Raw genomic sequence first — 18,159 nt, 5'->3', positions numbered from 1 at the left:
GTGAGCTCCCTAACGCAACCTGCCCCACCAAATCCCTCTAGTAAATTCCCATTTTCGTTTAAGTTTATTATGGTCAGTTTTCATTGCTTGCAACAACAAAAACTTTTAATTGACCCAACACCTACCTTGCAGTGTTGGAAGGGACTAAATGATTAAGTGAAGTTTGTAAAGTGCCTAGCCCAGTCTTTAGCTGCATAGCAAGCCATCAGTAAAGGGTGGTGGCTGTCTGTAAAGTAACATGGGGTGGGGGGGAGGAGGGAAGGCCCAGGGGAAGGGGGAAGGGAGACTGTTGCTGATTTTGGTTCCACTAAGAGAAACCTTCCCCGAAGAGACAGTACAACAGAAGGGAGGGAAGTCCAGGCTATGATATGCTCATTTATTCAAAATGTCTTTATTGAAACAGAATGATAGAGCAAGAAAGAACGAGGTCTGGGAGGATGTCTTTGGGCACAGGATGGAGCCCAGACCTAGTGGTTACACTGTGGAGCTCGCTCCCTGTCCCCTGACTCTTGCCAAGGAAGTGAACACAAAGCAGCAGGGAGGAGGTGGGGGTGGGGACAGCCCTCTGAGCTCTCCTCGATGGCTGGCATGAGGTGCCTCTGAGCCTTCTGGACAGCCCTGCCTTCCTCACTCAGTCCTCCCAATCAGTTCGCCAGGGCCTTATACCACATTTCCGTACAAGCCAGCCTCCTGCCAGGGTGCTCAGAGGCCACTCAGAGGGCAGGGTTGGGGGTGGCAAGCAGTGGGACATGGTCACAGCGGTTAGGGGGTGGCTGCCGCAGCAGGGAAGGCCGGCGGCACAGCTCCCCATCCCGCAGCACTTCGGGCAGGAGTTTGCGCTTGGTCTCCGGCAGAAGCATGATGCTGAGGATGCAGAGGAGGGCACAGGCCGCCAGCACCACATGCTGCAGGAAGGCTCCGTGACCCATGTGGAGGCGCTGGGCTGGGCCACTCAGCCCTCCAAGAGCTCCCAGTGCCATGATCAGGCCCAGGCCTCGGCCCCTGGGAGAGATGGAGGAGGCACTCAGCCTCTAACCATGGGCCTCACCCCAACCCTTCTCCAGCACTTTCCCCTCCCTCCCTCAGGCCCTTCCTCAGCCCCAGCAACACTGCGCTCACCGGACAGTGGTAGGAATGACTTCAGCAGCGAGGAGGGTGCTGAGGATGCCAGCAGCTTGGGAGGAGAAGAGGCCAAGGACAGAGAAGGTGGTGATGGCAGCCTCATTCAGATCTGGAGGGCCAAGAGGGAGGATGTGAATGGAAGTGAGGAGATCACGCATGGCCTAGTCCCTGGCTTCATCCCCTTGGTTCTCTGATCCCATGGCTCTAGCCAGGTGGGCTCTCTGGGCATCCACTAATCGACTAGGGAGAACAGACAGGGTTGTGTGGTCTGGTGGGGAGGATTGAGAAGATCTGGGCAGGGTCTGGTCTGGACTTGGGAGGTAGTGGCTGAGCCTGCCTGAGGCACCTCTGCTGGGGTTCCTTTGCTCAGCCCACACTGTGGGGAAGGGAAGATGCTCACAATCCCACAGGCCCAGCAGGACCAGGGACGCAATGCCAGTGAGGGTCATTGAGAGTAGCAGGATGCCCCGGCGGCCAAATCGGTCCACGGTAACCCCCAGGAAGACACAAGCCAGGGCTGCTGTGCCACTGGCCAGCAGAGAGCACAGGTAGAAGTCCGATGGGCTCCCTCCTCCTCCCACAGGCTGGTAGCAGTGGCGAATGGCATGGGCAATAAAGCTGTGAGAAGGGGGACAAAGCAAACAGCAGTGTCTGAATCCCCATCCACAGACTTCCACCACCCTGGCTGCCCTTGGCAGGAGTCCTCAGGCCTTCCCCACCCAGCCAGCCCCCATTCCAGCTACTGGCCTGGCCCTTGGCTCAGACACCCAGGCTCACTTGGTGAAGCCCAGGATAAGTAGATTTTTCCAGATGTTGCGGTAGTTGAGGAGGGAGGCGAAGGAAAAGGAGGATGTTGCAGGGAGAGGGCAGGTGTTCTCCAGGTCTTTGGGAAAGAGAGAGGAGCTGTCTGTTAGAAGAAACAGCTGAACCCCAGGGTCCTCCACATGGGTGGTGGGGACCCTGAGAGGTGGCACAGCTGTAACCATGGAGAGGGCACTGTCATGTGTACATGTGAAGCATCACCTGTAGGGACCCCTGTCTCTTACCCTGCAGGGCCTCCTGGGCCTCCTCTCCCAGCATCTGCCCATGGGGCCGGTTCCGCTCAGCCAGGATCCTCAGCACGGATTGCGCCTCCTCAATCTGTCGCTTCACTATTAGCCACCTCGCAGACTCCAGAAACAAACCAGGCCAGCTAGGGGTGGGGGTGGGGGTGCACTCTGAGGTCTCCTGATCCAGGGGTGGGAAACTCCCACCTCTGAAGGGCTAGGGCTGGGGCAGGCCTGGACAAAGGGCAGTGGAGAAGAGGAAAGGTCTCCAGGCTAGAGCCAGGCTGGAGATAGAGGTGGAAATGGCCAGACAACAGGTGGAGGATGATACTAACCCATAAAACAGGAAGAGGATGCAGGGAGCGGTGATCATTCGCTGAAGAAATCGCCAGTCCTTAGAGACAAGGGCCAGGCCCAGGAACAGGAAGTGCCCCCCCACCCCCACCAACTCCCCTGCCAGGGCCACCCGAAGCCTCTGGGTTGGGTCGCACAGTTCCAGGCCTAGAGATACAGCAGGGACAGGGAGGAGACGCCAGGGAGGAAGGAGGCATGGGAGAGAGGAGAAGAAAGGGAGGGAGGACAGAGAGCAAAGTCAGACCCAGAGTGGAGGCTGTAGTCATCACCTCCCACAGACTAACCTCTGAGTGGCAAAGAGTGGAGAGACTGTTCAGTCCTCTCTCCTCTCCTCAAACTTGGGAGGGCTCAAGGGTCAGAGTCCCTGGTGGGTTCAGCATTCCCAGTTTACAGGGCCTTTCACATCAGGCCTCTTATTTGACCTTCATATCAACCCTTGTTCAAGGACATACAGCTAGTCAGGATTTCATTTTTAAATAAAGCTCCATTCCCTGACAGCAGTAAGTCAAGGGCAAGGAAGGCCTTAGAGATTGGAGGGCTGGCGGGGAGGGGTGTGGAGAAAAGCAAAGTCCCTGGATCCTTCAAAGGCTGGGGTAGAAAGGCAGCTGAGATCCTGGACAGCTGAAACTGGGGACTGAAAAGGGACTGAGGGGATCCTAGGGGGCAGTGGGAACAGCCTGGGAATGCAGACAGGCAGGCATGAGCCCCAAGGGAAGGACATCTGGGAAGTTGCCACTCACGCATTAGGTAGACACCAAGGTCAACTCCGGCAAGCAGAAAGCCCAGGAGGAATCGGAGGGCCATGACACCTGTGGAGGAGCCTGCGGCAGCCCCTCCCACTCCACAGGGGCCCACCAACCCCAAGGTCAGCAGCACAATCCCTCGACGGCCAAACCTGGAAAGTGGGGAGGGCCTCTGGTAACCCAGACTCCCTGGGAGAGGAGTTGCTGGGTGGAGCCCAGCTGCCCCCTTCAAACTTGGAGGTATGAGGACTGGGGTAAAAAGTTGGACTGAGGCTAGAGAAGATGGGAAGGGAAGGGGACCATGGATAAGTGATGTCTGGCCACTGGCCACTGGGATGTAATTATTGTTCTGCAGGGGTGGGACCATGGACTCTTGTGGATGGGGTTATTGGTCAGAGATGAGAGCATGGAAGCGAGACCAACCATTAGAGGGGACAGGATATTGTTTAGGAGACTTATAACCATTGATTTCTGGGGATAGATTGGTTAGTGGGGATAGAGCTTGTCTTGCTCATACTGGTCAGGTCAGTGGGGATAAAGCTTGTGCTCATACTTGTCAGAGGAGATGAAGTCACTGATATACGGGGTTGGGACTATAGATCTCTGAAGGTGGGGCCATTGGCTACTTATGCATGGGGATAGTATTAGTGAAATGTAGCTATTGATCTTAGGGGACTGATTGATTTGGGGGGATATGGCCATTGTTCTATGGGCTGTTTCATGGGTCAATTAACCCATAATGATGGTCAGTGGGGATAGGGTCCTTTGCCAGAAGATCCACTGATCCATGGGAATGGAACTATTTATTAATACATGGGGTAAAAGTATTGATCAATGGGGATGATCATTAACCTTTGAAGATTGGACAAATGATCTTTGGGGATGGAGTGGGAACATTAGTCCTTGGGTGGATGGGGCTATTGGTCAGTGGGGATGAACCTATGGGGATATGAATTCATGGGGATAATCCGTAAGCAGGGGGGAGTCACAGACCAGAGAAGCTGAGACTATTGGTCAGTGGTGATGGTCACTGAGTATGAGTCAGTGGAGGACAGGACTACTGATCCTTGACAGGCTGGGCTATTGATCTTTGGGGATAAGACCACTGATCTATGGGGATGAAGATAGGGGTCACTGATCATTGGGAAGGGGGACTGATCTCTGAGAGTGAAACTACTGACCCACACAATGGGGCCATTTTTCCATGGGGATGGGCTTATTGGTTAATGAGGCTAAGGGTACCGAATTTAGGAGACTGAATTATTGGAACTTGGGGATGAGGGTATTATTCCATAGGAATGATGCTATTGGTCTATGGGAATGAGACCACTGATGCATGAGAATGGGCTGTTGACCTGTGGGTATGTGACTATTAGGCAGTGAGGATAGGTATTGATTTTAGGGATTATTGACTGTTGGGTTGTCTTTGATCCGTGGAAGTTGAGCTATTAACCCATTTGGATGGGACTGTATATGGGTGGAGATGAGTCTAATAATCTATGAGGATGATCATGGAGATGCAATACTTGGTCAGTGGTGATGGTGTCAAGAATTAGAGGAATTGGGAGTTTTGATCCCTGGGAAAAGCTATTGGTTGGTGGGGATAGGCTGTTGACTTTTGAGATAAGGCCATTGATTCATGCAAATTGGGCTTTTGATCTGGAGGATCTAAGAGCACTGAAGACCCATGAGGATGGGACTATTAATCTCTGGGGGAGGGGGTGCTATTGTGGTCATTGATCTATGGGGTTTGGACAACTGACCCATAAGAGTGGAGTCATTTGTTTGTAGAATTGAACTATACAGGTCAGTGGGATTGTGGCTGTTGATATTTAGGAATTAATGTAATGATCTACAGGAATAAGGCCCTTGAGATGGAATCCATCATGTGGATGGGGCTATTAGTGGGGATGGGTCTGTGAAGATGGAGAGGGAGGTGGTTAGTGATGACAGGCACAATAGAGGAGGAGCTAGGACTTTTGATCTGTGGAGATAATTTTTGATCAGTGGGGATGGGGCTATTGTCTTTGGAGATAAGCCACTGGTCCAAGGATACGGGGATGGGGAATATGTGGTAGTGTCCCCTTGTGCAGAAGAGGTATGGAAGGAGTATTTCTTGATGGGGAGTGAAGTTGAGACAGGGATGGGCTGCATATCATTGAACATAAGTCCAGAAGACTGTAGAGTCCAGCGGATCCTCTTCGACCTCTTGGAAAGGCCACTTGCCTGGGCTAGCCACCCTAGCACCCCCTCCTCTCTACTTGCCCCATCCCCACGGCAGCCCTCACCTGTCCGCCGGGTAGCCCAGGAACAGGTAGCCAGAGGCAAAGCCCAAGATGAAGAGGATCTGCTCCAGGATCACCTGCCAGCCCAGGTCACACACTAGATCCCACTGGGGATGTGAGAGGGATACAGGGGGTGTGAGGCCCTTTGCTCCTCGCTCTCGGCCCACCCCCAGACCCGCGGCCCAGCAGGCTGCCTCACCTGGCCAATGGCGTTGGTGGTGAGCACCGGCAGACCGTTATAGTCCCAGTCCTTGAGACAATGGTTGAAGTCCGGCGGGGCAAAGCCGCTGCACGAGGGGTCCGTACTGGTGGCGACGCGGCTGGCGGCGCTGGCTGCTAGGGCCGCGCTGGCGACGCTGACGCCGCTGGCGTTGGGGGGCTGCTCCCAGCCGGAGGCGTTGGGGGCGAAGCCTCCGTAGTGGCAGTGCAGTGGGGGCGCCAGGGTGAAGATGGGGTCCGAGGCCATGCCCAGCGCCACGAAGAGCACAGGCAGGCAGCAGAGGCCGAGCTGCAGCTGCTGGCCGCCGCCCAGCGCCCCCACCTGGGCGAGCAGCGCTTCAAAGCTGAGGGGGCCGGGGGGCACGGCCAGCGACAGGCTGCTGCCCATTCCGTCGCCGCCCGCGTCGCCCTCCCCCTCCCGCTCCCTTTCGCGCTCCCGCTCACCCTGCAGCTGCTCCGTGGGCACCGCATCTCCGAGGGTCCCGACCTGCTGGGGGGTGGGGGGAGAAGGGTGAAGCGGAGAAAGCCGCAGAGCAAGGGAGGAGAGCCGGCGCGAGGAAGGCGGTCAGGGGCCGGGAGTGCGCGGGAGGAAAATGCCAGGCTTTTGGCGCGGGTGCGGGGGGATGATGGCGTAGCCCCGGGGGCGCGGGCACTTACTCCGTTGGGGCTGGGAGTGATCTCTACAGTGCTGTCGATTTTGCTGCCGCCCCCGCCATTGGGCTCGGGGGTCCCGGTGGCCACCCGGGGAGCCAGCTTGCCGACCGCGGAGGCCCTGTCGGCCCGCACCAAAAGGATGCGCTGTCCTTTGGCCCAGTGGGGGCACCGATGCCCGGATACAGAGGCTGGAGAGACCCCGCTCTGCAGCTCTGCAGCCGCGGGCGCCTCCTTCGTCTCTGCGATCTCTGCGCTGCTTTCCCCTCCCCTTCCTCCAGACTCTCCTCCCCTTCCCACGTCAGCAGAACCTTCGGTCCAGACTCTTCGTCAGAGAGAGGAAGGGGGGCCAGGGCCCAGGGGCTCTGTCTCCGTTCTCTGGGTCTGCGGGCCATTGCGGTAAAAGGAAAGAAAGCTGAAGGATAGTAGCTAGTCCAGGCAGTTGCCAGAGATTCCTCATTTGCTTCCAATTCTTCCTCCTCATTCATTCATCCAACCATCCATCCATCTTTCCATGCATCCACTCATTCATCAGTAAAATTTATTAAGAGTCTATTATGTGCCTGGCCTTGCGCTAAGCTTTGGGAGATAACAGGATGGACAAGACCCACCTTGGAGTAGCTTACTGGGGAGACAGCCATTTATACTGGCGACTACAGTACAGGGGATGAACATGGAGGGCTGGGCTGGGCTCTGTACTCAGCCCTGGCTGCAGTCCTCTACAAGACCACATCTCTGGGTTTTAGCACCCCCACCCTGGCGGAGTCTTCCTCATCCTCAGCATCATTTGGCACTGTTGACCACCCCTTCCTCTAAACACTTTCTTTTTTGGCTGCTAAGTCTCACACTCTCCTGGTTTTCTTTCTCTTGCTCCTTTTTTCTCCATGGCAGGCTCCTCCTCCACCTCTTCACCATCATTCAGTGTCTTCGAACCTGAGGCTTGGTCCTGGGCCCTCCTCTCATTTCACTGTTCTTTCCACCTTGGGATCTCACCCATGCTCACAGCCTCGGCCTCATTCACCCCCAATGTAAACAATACAAACCTAATCCCCAGATTTACACCTCTAGCTCACACCTCTCTTCTGAGCCCCAGACCTATGTAGCCACCTCTTATTCATCTTCTTAACCTTGGGTGACTCACAAGGACCTCAAACTCAATACATCCAAGACCAAACTCACGCTCTTCCCCTGTAACGTCTTCTAGTGCTTCTTTGCCTTGTGAATGGTACCCTCACCATTCAACTGTGACCATATGTTCAAGGTGACAGCACTTACAAGGACTCCTCCTTACCCCCATATCAAATCGTTTACAAAACCCTGTCCATTTTCCTTCCTGCATAGTTCTCAGATACTCTGCTTTTCTACCATTAGTCAAGCTACCTGTTGCACAGACTGCTTGGGCCTCCTAACTGGTGTTCTGCATCCACTTTGTTTCTGCCCCGTTCCCTTATCTGTATTTATAGTGCAGAGTGTTTGTTTTTTTTTCATAATGCAGATCTGTTCATGGCCCTTTCCTGCTTAACAGCCTTCAGTGGCTTCTCCTCACCGACAAGGTATAAATACTAATGTTCCAGGAGCCTCATACATGCTCCTGCAGGCCTGGTCCCATGCTCCCTGGTGCTCCACCTCGCTTCTTTCCCCAAACTGCACTCATCACACTGGCCTTCTTTCAGTTTTTTTTTTCAATGTCACAGGGCCCTTGGACAAGTTAATCTTTATGGCTTGAAGGCTTGTCCTCTCCTGGTCAGTTCTCCTCATCCTTCAGCATATTTGCACATTTGTCTCAGAGAAGCCTTCCTTAACCCCTAGAATTACTACTCAAAAGTGTGACGTACAGACTAGAGCTCCCAAGTCATCCAGGAGCTTGTCAGAAATGCAGAATCCAAGCCTTTGAATCTTAATCTCCATTTTAACCAGATCCCCATGAGTAGGTACATTCAAGTTAGAGGTACACTTCTCTAAGAGATTTGATACCTAACAGGTACTTGATTCTTCATCTAAGGTAAGGGCTATAGAGGAGTGTCCTGTTAGTCTCAGCCAGGAAATCCATTGCTTCTTCTCTCCACTGGACCGCACTTCCAATTTGTCTCCTCTGTTCAGAAAATTTCCAGATATGAGAAGCCTTCCAATACACTAAGCAGCTTCCCACTGCTCCCCTCCGCACCCCCCTCCCCCCCGCCCAGCTCATTTCAGTATCTCTTTAGGATTTACTTCGGCGCTGTCACAGTCAGCATTCCTTGGGGATTCATTTGTCTGTGTCCTTATGTCTGCCCTGGAATTATAATCCCTTAACTTTATGTGGCTCTGGGCCCTTCACATGTATTATCTTGTATGGCCTCTCAACAACCCTGTGAGACCATTATGATCATCCTCATATTAAAGATAAGCTCAGGACTCAGAGGGACTCACAGGATTTACCCACAGACACATGGGTACATGGCAGATCTGGGACTTGCACTGAAACCTCTGACTTGATTTCCAGGTTGATCTCTTCACATTCTTCCTGGGAGATGGAGGACAGCCCTGTTATAAGTCTTCAATACATAGTGTGCATTTTGGTGACCCCAGAATCTGGAAATGAGTTTTCTTTAAGGGTGAAATGAGAAAGAAGGAACCCAAAATGGAGAAGGCAAATGCATAGAGGGTGCCAAGAGACCTGAACTGTGACTGAAGCTTGGGGTGCCTCTAATCCAGTCACTGTGCTAAAATGTCATTTGGGAAAAAGCACAAATGAAGCAATGGAACTGTGGCTTGGATTTCTTCCCTGTGGTAAATGGCTGGGGCGATCCCCCATCTAAGCCATGGCTCATCAATTTCACCAAAGCATGAGGACTATGGACTAATTGCATTCACCTGCCCCTTGGCTCCTCTAAAAGAAGGTGTGTCTAGAAAGGCAGTGAGCAAGAGGACTGGGAAGGAAGGTTTAAGGGGCCAGACCTTCTTGGGTTAATCTAAGGCGGAGGGTGCCCAGGCCAGCTAGCAGCACTTTCCAGTTGGCCAGAGCTGTCCTGTGGTGCCAAGCTGAGAACAGGCCTTCACTGGGATGATGTCTTCAGCATGGCACCTTTCAAGGCTCTTGTGAGGCCAACCTCTCCACAAGTGCAACTCTCTAATGACATCATATGATAATGAAGTCTTGGTGGAAAAGCTCCCATCACTAACAGTGTCTGCCTTCTGGGAATGCTAATTCTCAGACTCTTCTCAGTTCTCTCATCCCTGGGGCCTCAGCTCAGCTATTACTCTCAACCATCCCATCTAAAGTCTCCTTCAACAGCCTCTCCTTCATCCAGTTAGTCCCTCACATCACTCTGTTCATTTCCATTACCAGCAACTATCAACTCTGTGGCAGGTATTCTTTTTTATTTACTTATTTTAACTGACTCAGTTATATCCATCCCACCCCCACAATGTACCTTCAGAACTGTGCTTGGCACATCATGGGAGGTGAAACCCACCGAATGAATAGTTGTTGGAAAAAACAGCAAAATCTCCCCCCCAAACCTAAAGACATCCTGCCCACAGTGTGTATTCCATTGGTTTGGCCTAGGGGTGCCAGGCCTGGCCCCTCCTCCAGGTGCCCAAGAAGCAGAGTCAGAGAACCAGACAGCAGGGCTTATTGAGGCCCAGTTCTGTCCTGCCTGCTGTGGGGAGGAGCCCTTAGGCCTCTCCCAGACCTCCACATTCTGGGTGGTCAAAATCATGCCGTCACTTTCACCTAACAGTAAGGTGCTGATGTCCTAGAGCCAAGAACCAGGACAAGAAAAGGGATCTGGATGGCTCCAGGTTTCAGCCACCTGATTCTCTGTGGGGCCAAGCTTTCAGAGGTGGGTGGCAGTGCAGTGACCAAGAACTTCCACCCCAGGCTGAGGGAAAGAGTCCAGTTCCTCCCTGCCCCAAGGGGCCTGGCACCTGCCCCTGACAAAGCAGGGAATAATATTAAATATAAATAATTTATACAAAATGGCTCGTACAAAAAGCTGTGGGGGGAGGGGGGAGGGACATCTCTGTGAGAGGCTGAGATGACTGGAAGGGGAGAGATGTCCCCACCTCTCCTGGTCCCTAAAAACAGAGCCCTCCTGCCACCTAAGGCCCAAAAGGGGGCTCTGGCAGGCAGGAGAGGGACAGAGCAGGACCCTCAGGGGGCCAGGCCGGAGAGCAGAGTGGTGAACTGCAGGGCCTGCCCTGCCAGCTCTGCCACACGCTGTGTCATCTCTTGGGCCGCAAGGCGGGACGGGTAGCCCAGGGCGGCCCCCTTGACAGCCAGCACAGTGGCTCGCAATGCCTGGCCCAGCGCTGTACCTGCAGCCCCGACCTGTGCTCGCAGAGAGGCGGAGGCTGCCAGCCGGCCCAGGGTGTCCCCAACAAACACCAGGCGGTGAGCGGCCACCACCACCCGCTTGCCATGGGGCACGAAGAGGGGTGGGGGCTGGTTGGCCTGGGTGCTGGACATCAGGGCCGCCACGGCTGCCTGCAGTGCTGAGTAGTGGCTCTGGCACTGCCCGGCGTAGAAATGCAAGAGCTGTAGATCTCCGGTGGGCAGATCCAGCGGCTCCCCTGCAGACAGGGCCTCCTGAGGGCAAGAGGAGTGGTTGGCGGGATGCTCTCAGTAGTGCCACTTTTGCAATCATTTCCTCCCTCCTTCCCTCCCTCTGTTCCTCATTCTATCCTTTCTACCTGAGCTCTTCCCTCTGCTCATCAGAAAATTTAAATTCTCACAGCCAGTGGCAGGAAAGTGCTCAGAGGTGATGTCAGATAAATCTAGATTCAAACTGAACTTGTTTCCTTATAATCTAAAGTGGAGAATCTGGTACCATGCTGTCCAGGATCAACATAATGTAAACCACATGTGTAATTAAAATTTTTCTAGTAGCCATGTTAAGAAAAAGAAACAAACTGGAATGTTTTAACTCCAGATATAAAAATTGTAATTTCAACCTATAATCAACATATAAATTACTTAGATTTCTTCTCATACTAAGCCTGCAAAAGCTGGTGTGCGTTTTATAGTTACAGCACTTTTTGATTCAGACTAGCCACATTTCAAGAGCCTAAGAGCCACACGTGACTAGTGGCTACCATACTGGATAGTGCAGTTCTAGTATCTGCCTCCCAAGGCTGTGGTGCAGTTAATGATGCAGCATATAGAAAGGGCTTAGAACAGAACACTGTACATTGTGAGCACCATATGAGTACTAACTATGGCTGTGATTAGTGTTGACACATGCGATGTGCTTATTAGCACAGGGTCCGTACTTGGTAAATACCTGATAAACAGTAGCTACTACGCTCAGGACCGGTCCACACAGTTGAGGAGGCCACCTCACTTTCCTGAGGCCCAGAGAGATTATCTGGTGACTTCAGGGCCCCTGGCTGCTTACTGGTGGAGCCGGGATTAGAAGCCAGGTCTCTTAGGAACCCAGGAATTCACAGTTGGAAGGAGCCTCAGAAGTTACCTGGCCTAGCTCTGACCCACATCCCAGAACTCTCTCTGCTTCCCTGGCTGCTCGGTTTTCTGATTCCTCTCCAACACATTCTTTCCCCTCTTTCTGAATTCCTAATACTCTTTTTCAGGTCCCAGCTCCTTCATGCTGACTCCTCTGTACTCCAGCTCTGGCTTACCGAGCTCTTACCCCCATCCTAATATCTCTCCCTTGATGGTTCCTCTTCCTGGTCCCCCTTCTCTAGCACTGACCCACAGGGTTACCTGCTGCTCCAGTGGCCCCCTCTCCAGCAGTTCAGGATCCCCTGGGAAGGCTTTATCCAGGGGCCTAGATCCCTGAGCTTTATCCATGCCCTGCAGGAGGGATCAGGGTCTCAGTGCAGTGGTGGGGGTGCAGGGAAGGTGGCCTCCCCGTGTTCCTGCCCCTTCCCCCTCCGCCTTCCTTCCTGAGGTTTCTTCTGCCATCAGAGATTCCAGTCCCTTGACTCCAGGTCTGGGAGAAGCCCTGGTGGCAGGTCAGATGACTTGGGGACCCTAGGCTGGGTTTAGAAGGAATGTGGCACCAGTATAAGTGGTGGGACCAAGTACTGGCGACCCAGGCCATAAGGTGCAGGGCCAGTGAAGAAAGGGACGGTCCCTCTGGGTCCCAGACCTTCTCACTCCTCCCCTTGGCTCTCTTGGGGGCATTTCCGGTGGGGGTGTTGGGAGGTGAGCTCACCTTCAGGTGTACATAGTCATATTCCTCGGCCATCGGGATGCCCTCATACTCATTGTGGTGTCCTGCTGGATCATCCTCTACCTCCCCACCTTCTGGATCCCCCTCAACCTTGGGGCCCCTGTAGCCAGGCAGGCGAGGTGGGGGTGGGGGCAGAGGCCGGTCCTGGATGCTGCCCTTTCGGCCTGGAGCAGGAGAGGGAGCTGGGGAAGGGTTGGGGGCCTCAGGAATAGGCAGGGCAGGCAGAGGGCGGCGGGACAGGCTCTCAGCTGAGGGCAAACGGGGCCTGTGTGGAAGTGGGGGGCTTCTGGCCAGAAGCAGGGCCAAGGTGTCCAGGTCATTGGAGGCAGAGGCTCCTGGGGGCTCTGGAGAAGGGGGTGCCTCCGGCCCGAGCAGGGGCACATCGTAGATGCCCTCATCAGTGCCTCCACCTTCCCCATCTGCTAGCAGTTCCTCTGGTGCTTCATACAGATTGAGCAGGGCTGATGCCCGTTTCAGGTTGGAGGGGGCAGCGTAGAGGGGAGGCTCTGGTTCCCGGCCTCCCTCCCACTCCAGATCTGGCTCCAGTTCTGACGGTGACTTTGGGGCCAAAGGCACATCATAGGGAGCTTCATCCTCTTCAGGAGCCTGTGAGGCAACCCGGGCTAGAGGGCGGGTAAAGGAGGCAGGGGAGTCGTAGGGGCCACTGGAGGGAACTCGGAGGGCAGTGGGGGGCACGTCATAGACCTGGAGAGGGAGCAGAGCCACCAGTTACCCTCAGCCTCAGCAGTGGACCCCACTGAGAGCCCTCTGTTCCCTGACCAACATACACAGACCTCTGGTCCTCACCTCCAAGGCATCTCCAGGGGCAGCTGATTGGGTCCCACTCCCTCTGGGGACCTTGTAGATGGGATCAGGGGAGGGCAGGCAGGGTCCAGGTGAAGGTCCTAAGGTAGGACAGGGCCGAGCTGGGGGTGGCACAACATATACCTGGGGGATCAAGACAGATGCGTGGGTCAGGACCAGGAAGCAGATAATGTATGCCTTACGGGAGCTTAGATCCCTTCCAGCCCCCACCCCGTACCAATGGGGAAACAGAGCCGAGGAAGGGTTGGCAGGCAGGTTTCACATAGTACAGGATCAGTGAAGAGCTGCAGCCTCAGGGATTGCCCTGCCCCACCTCGCCGCAGGCACCAGTGAAGGGGAACTAGGCTCTTCTGGTTTGGGGATGGGAGGGCTCTAGCTCTCACCTCCTGGTCCTCATTGCTGTGCTCTGGGGCTGGATGTGGTGAGCCATGCTGGGCTGGGAGCACCTGGGTGAGGCGGGGCTGGGGTGCCGGGCCAGCAGGAAGGAGCTTCACTCTGTTGGCGGGCACAATGCCCTGCTGGCCATGCAGGGAACAGAGGCACCAGCCGTCCAGCCCACCAGCGCCCTCCCTCTGCAGTACCCGTAGAACATCCCCTCGGCGGAAGGACAGCTCCTGGGGGGACTCAGCGGTGTTGTCGTAGAGTGCCCGAGCCAACTGGGCCTGGTGGGTGAGGTGGGAATGGGGAGATGGGTCTCACACATATATATCAGGTCATGACATTCCTTGCTCAAACATTATGGAGCTCCCCATTTCCCACAAGCTAAAAATCTGACCTCCTGACTCCACTCTTCCTGACTGGTCCTGCCTGGTCTCCAGCTGCATCCCCTGCATTCCTCCTCTTCCTTTCTATTCCTTGAACTAAAGAAATTCTCACCTCAGGGCCTTTGCACTTGTGGTTTCCTTGACCCAGAATGCTCTTGCCCTGACTCGTCATCTGACTGGCCCTTTTTTTATCCTTCAGTTCTCCTTAAGTGTCTCCTTCTCGAAGAGGTCTTTTCTTCACTCTTCTCCCCACCCCATTCTGTGTCATCTCCACTATTGTTCCCTTCATAACACTTTACACTATTTGCCTATTTCATTTCTTATCTATTTATTCCCCTGCCCTATAAGCTCTGGGGAGCAGGGACTGATGTATTCCTAGCCCCTGCAATAGGGCTCCACCTGGAATCAGTGCTCAGTGAACATATATTGAATGAATTTCCTCCAAAGCTTTGTGTACATGAGAAAGCCCTGCTAACGTCTCCCATAGAATCTTCTTCACCCTTCCTGTTTCCCAGTCAGCATCCCCCACAAGCAGAAGGTTAGATTAAGTGGCAGCAGACACCCATCAATCTGAGGGAGGCTGGGAAAAATGCAGCCCAGACAGTGCCTAGGCATAAAAAGGAAGAAAACAGAAACTGAAGCAATGCTTTTGTTCTCAGTCTGAGCAAATAAGGTTCTATCAGAGGAAGTTGAGGTTACCATGGAGAGGAGAAAAGTGTATACACTCCAGTGTGTGTGTGTGTGTGTGTGTGTGTGTCGCGGGACTGGCAGACCAACCAAGAGCAAGCATTTACCATCCTGTTTCCAGTCCTGTCTGGTCGGGACATCTAAGTTTTTTTCCTCCAAGAGTCACATGCTAAGGTGGTAAGTCACAGATATTAAGTGCAAATTATGTATCCAGACACTGTGCAAGTCATTACACTAATCATCTCATCTCATTTAATCCTTAAAACAACCTTATGAGTGGGGCACCTGGGTGGCTCAGTCGGTCAAGCATCCAACTCTTAATTTTGGCTCAGGTCAAGATCTCATGGCTCAGGAGATCGAGCCCTGCATTGGGCTCTATGCTAACAATGTGGAGCCTGCTTGGGATTCTTTCTCTCTCCCTCTCTCTCTGCTCCTCCCCCACTCTCTTGCTCTCTGAAAATAAATAAATAAACTTTAAAACAACAACAACAAAAACAAGCTTATGGTGCTCCTGGGTGGCTCAGTCAGTTAAGCGGCTGGCTTTGGCTTAGGTCATGGTCTCATGGTTTGTGAGCTCGAGCCCTGCATCAGGCTCTGAGCTGACAGCTCAGAGCCAGGAGCCTGCTTTGGATTGTGTATCTCCCTCTCTCTCTGTCCCTCTCACTCTCTCAAAAATAAAAATAAACATTAAAAAAAATTAAAAGATAAATAAAAAATTTTAAAAAACAAGCTTGTGAGGAAGGAGCCTTCATTATCCCCATTTGGAAAGGAGACTGGGACAGAGAGAGTAGGACTTTGCCTACAACACATGAACCCCAGGCTGTTTGACTCCAGAGTCCGCGTTCTCAATCACCCCCTATTACCTCTCCACAATCACAAACGTAAGGTTCTACTTTTCTTCTTCATATGTTAGTAACTTAACCTCTTGGTTAAGTAGAGTCCATGACTCAAACATGACTCAAATACATTATGAAATCTTCATTATTCCCAATTTCCCTTTGGTAGCCACCTCTCACAGGGCTCTGGTTCCATGTTGTTCTTTGGTAGAATCAAGCTTACACCACTCACAATATCAAAATATATTCTGGTTTGGTTATGTTTGCTAAATGACTGCGCCTGCTGGCAGGATCCCAGGCAGTGGTGGTGGTGGAGAGCAGATAGTTAGTAGTTAGACATAACTACCTAATAGGTAATTCATGTGGGCTAATTCAGTAAAACATCTCAAGCTAAAGATCTCTGGCAGACTGCATTTGGCCACCCTGGAGAAGGAGGCCCTGCTCAACCAGCATGAGTGCATGTTCCTCTTGACTGACATTTCCCTTGGGTGGAGAGGTTGTCCAGCCCTTCATGGCTTGGTGATTCTAACAAACTGACTTTTTTCCTCTTGCCTCATTCCAAACTCCTCCAACTATTTTCTGATTATATTTTGGTTTCTAAATGATATTGTTTGGGGCGCCTGGGTGGCTCAGTCAGTTAAGCATCCGACTTAACTCAGGTCATGGTCTTGCAGTTCATGGGTTCAAGCCCTGTGTCGGGCTCTCTGCCATCAGCGCAGAGCCTGCTTCAGATCCTGTGTCCCCCTCTTTCTGCCCTTTCCTGGCTTGTGTGCACATCTGCTCTCTCAAAAATAAATAAACTTAAAAAAAAAAAAAAAAAGGATATTGTCCCACAGAAAGAAAACATGCCAATCAGATGACACAAACTCCTGGTTAGGTCCACACTTTTCTTTCTAAGTGTAAATTTGAAATTAGTACTTTGGATTAGACAGTGGGTTAAAAGCACAGTTCTGAAGCAGACAGACTTGCGTTTAAGTCCTGGCCCTATCCTTTTCTAGCTGGGTGACTCTGGGTAGGTTGTTTAACTTTCCCAAGCTTCAGTTTCCTCCTTTGTGCAATTTCATATCCATATCCAAATATCCATTTTCAGGGGCACACAGGTGGCTCAGTTGGTTAAGCATCTGACTCTTGATTTCTGCTCAGGTCATGATCTCACGACTCATGGGATGGAACTCTGAGTTGGGGTCTGCACTGACAGCATGGAGACTGCTTGCGATTCTTTCTCTCTCTATCTCTCTTTCTCTGCCCCTCCCTGTTCACATGTGTGTGTGTGCTCTCTCTCTCTCAAAATAAATAAACTAGGGCCAGTAAATGCTCGATAGATATTAACTGTTATTAGGATCCTGTGAGTTTGATTAGCACAAATGCCACCTCCCACCCCTAGGTAAAAAGAAAAATCTACCTCCTGGGACCACAAAGCTGATGAGCTGACCAGCTCCTGTGCCAGCATCTTTATGTCAGAATACCCCCACCATTTTCAGGCTCTGAGCTAATCTTACCATCACACAGATTGAGGAGCTAAAAGGAGTTTGGTCTGAGAGTGATAATCGAACTCCTTGAGGGGTATGGGAGAATGTCAGGAGCCGTGCTTCCAGCCTCATAAATCTCCTTCTCAGAGCACCCATTCAGAGGGGGCCAGAAGGCACACAGCAGACTAGCTTTCCCTGGGGAATCACAGCGTCTAGGGAACGGTGGAAAGGGGACAGAGTTGTTTGAAATCAGACTATAAGGTGCACTGGACAGAAAGCAGAGGTGGGGCTGTGGAGAGCTCCTCTTTGTGCTCAGGTCTGAATTCCATCCAAAGGGGCCAGACCTCTGGGCCTTCCAATTTCGGGAACCCAGGCCAGAGTTGCTGATAGACTGACTGATGATGGGTGTGGCCACCTCTGCTCTACCCCCTCCTCAGGGGCCCAGCTGACTTGTGAGGGAGTGGCTGCCTTAACTGGGGATGGGGGTGGGGTGGGTGGGTAGAGTGGCAGTGGGCCACACACTCTCTAGGAGGCCTCCTCCCACTGTCCCATCATGCCAGCTGTCTCCTCCCTTTGTCCCCAGTCCCCGGAAAGTGGCCAGAAGCTGGCTGACATCACCTCTCCTCCTCCCTCTATTTTTGCTGTCTCCCTAACAGATCTCCTTCTTTGGCTCAATTTCCCCCCTTTCCTCCATACTTCCTCTAGAGAAGGGCCTCTTTGGCCTCTCCTACTTTCCTGGAGCCACCTCCACTCAGCCCCCTCCCAACCTTTTACTTGCCTCCCAATCACAAGCCCCTGCGACCACCGGTGGCCATCTGTTCCCGCCCATAAAACAGCAGATAGGACTCGGGCTAGACTTGCCCCCTCCCCTCCATCCAGAGGCAGCCACCAGAAAAGAAAAGAGGAGAATGGGGAGGAGGAGGGGAGATGGGGGAACCTAGACCCAGAAGGAGCTGGGGATGAGGAGAGGGAGAAAGGGAAA

The 18,159-nt window shown here is 53.0% G+C and overlaps 2 protein-coding genes across 2 annotated transcripts in view; both read right to left on the bottom strand.

The window, feature by feature from the left end:
* Window positions 1-355: 355 nt before the first annotated feature.
* On the bottom strand, window positions 356-6,744 carry SLC22A17 (solute carrier family 22 member 17). Its single transcript, XM_049613079.1, has 10 exons — window positions 6,427-6,744; window positions 5,750-6,256; window positions 5,554-5,657; window positions 3,263-3,417; window positions 2,504-2,669; window positions 2,169-2,314; window positions 1,900-2,005; window positions 1,523-1,740; window positions 1,120-1,231; window positions 356-1,002 (listed from the first exon to the last, which is right to left on the bottom strand). Exons 2-10 carry the CDS (start codon window positions 6,155-6,157, stop codon window positions 714-716), a joined length of 1,704 nt encoding a protein of 567 aa, XP_049469036.1. The 5' UTR covers window positions 6,158-6,256; window positions 6,427-6,744; the 3' UTR covers window positions 356-713.
* Window positions 6,745-10,356: 3,612 nt separating this feature from the next.
* The window catches only part of EFS (embryonal Fyn-associated substrate), a 10,091-nt gene continuing 2,288 nt past the window's right edge, over window positions 10,357-18,159 (bottom strand). The window contains exons 2-6 of the mRNA XM_049613077.1: window positions 13,805-14,083; window positions 13,404-13,544; window positions 12,579-13,301; window positions 12,125-12,214; window positions 10,357-10,990 (exon numbers count right to left, since the gene is read on the bottom strand). Of these exons, the coding sequence (XP_049469034.1) occupies window positions 10,556-10,990; window positions 12,125-12,214; window positions 12,579-13,301; window positions 13,404-13,544; window positions 13,805-14,083 (1,668 nt within the window). The 3' untranslated portion in view covers window positions 10,357-10,555. The remainder of the gene's footprint in view (window positions 10,991-12,124; window positions 12,215-12,578; window positions 13,302-13,403; window positions 13,545-13,804; window positions 14,084-18,159) is intronic.

This window comes from Panthera uncia (assembly GCF_023721935.1).
Source record: "Panthera uncia isolate 11264 chromosome B3 unlocalized genomic scaffold, Puncia_PCG_1.0 HiC_scaffold_1, whole genome shotgun sequence".
NCBI lineage: Eukaryota > Metazoa > Chordata > Mammalia > Carnivora > Felidae > Panthera > Panthera uncia.
Note: the sequence above shows the minus strand (reverse complement) of the source record. Positions and strands in the feature narration are given on the sequence as shown.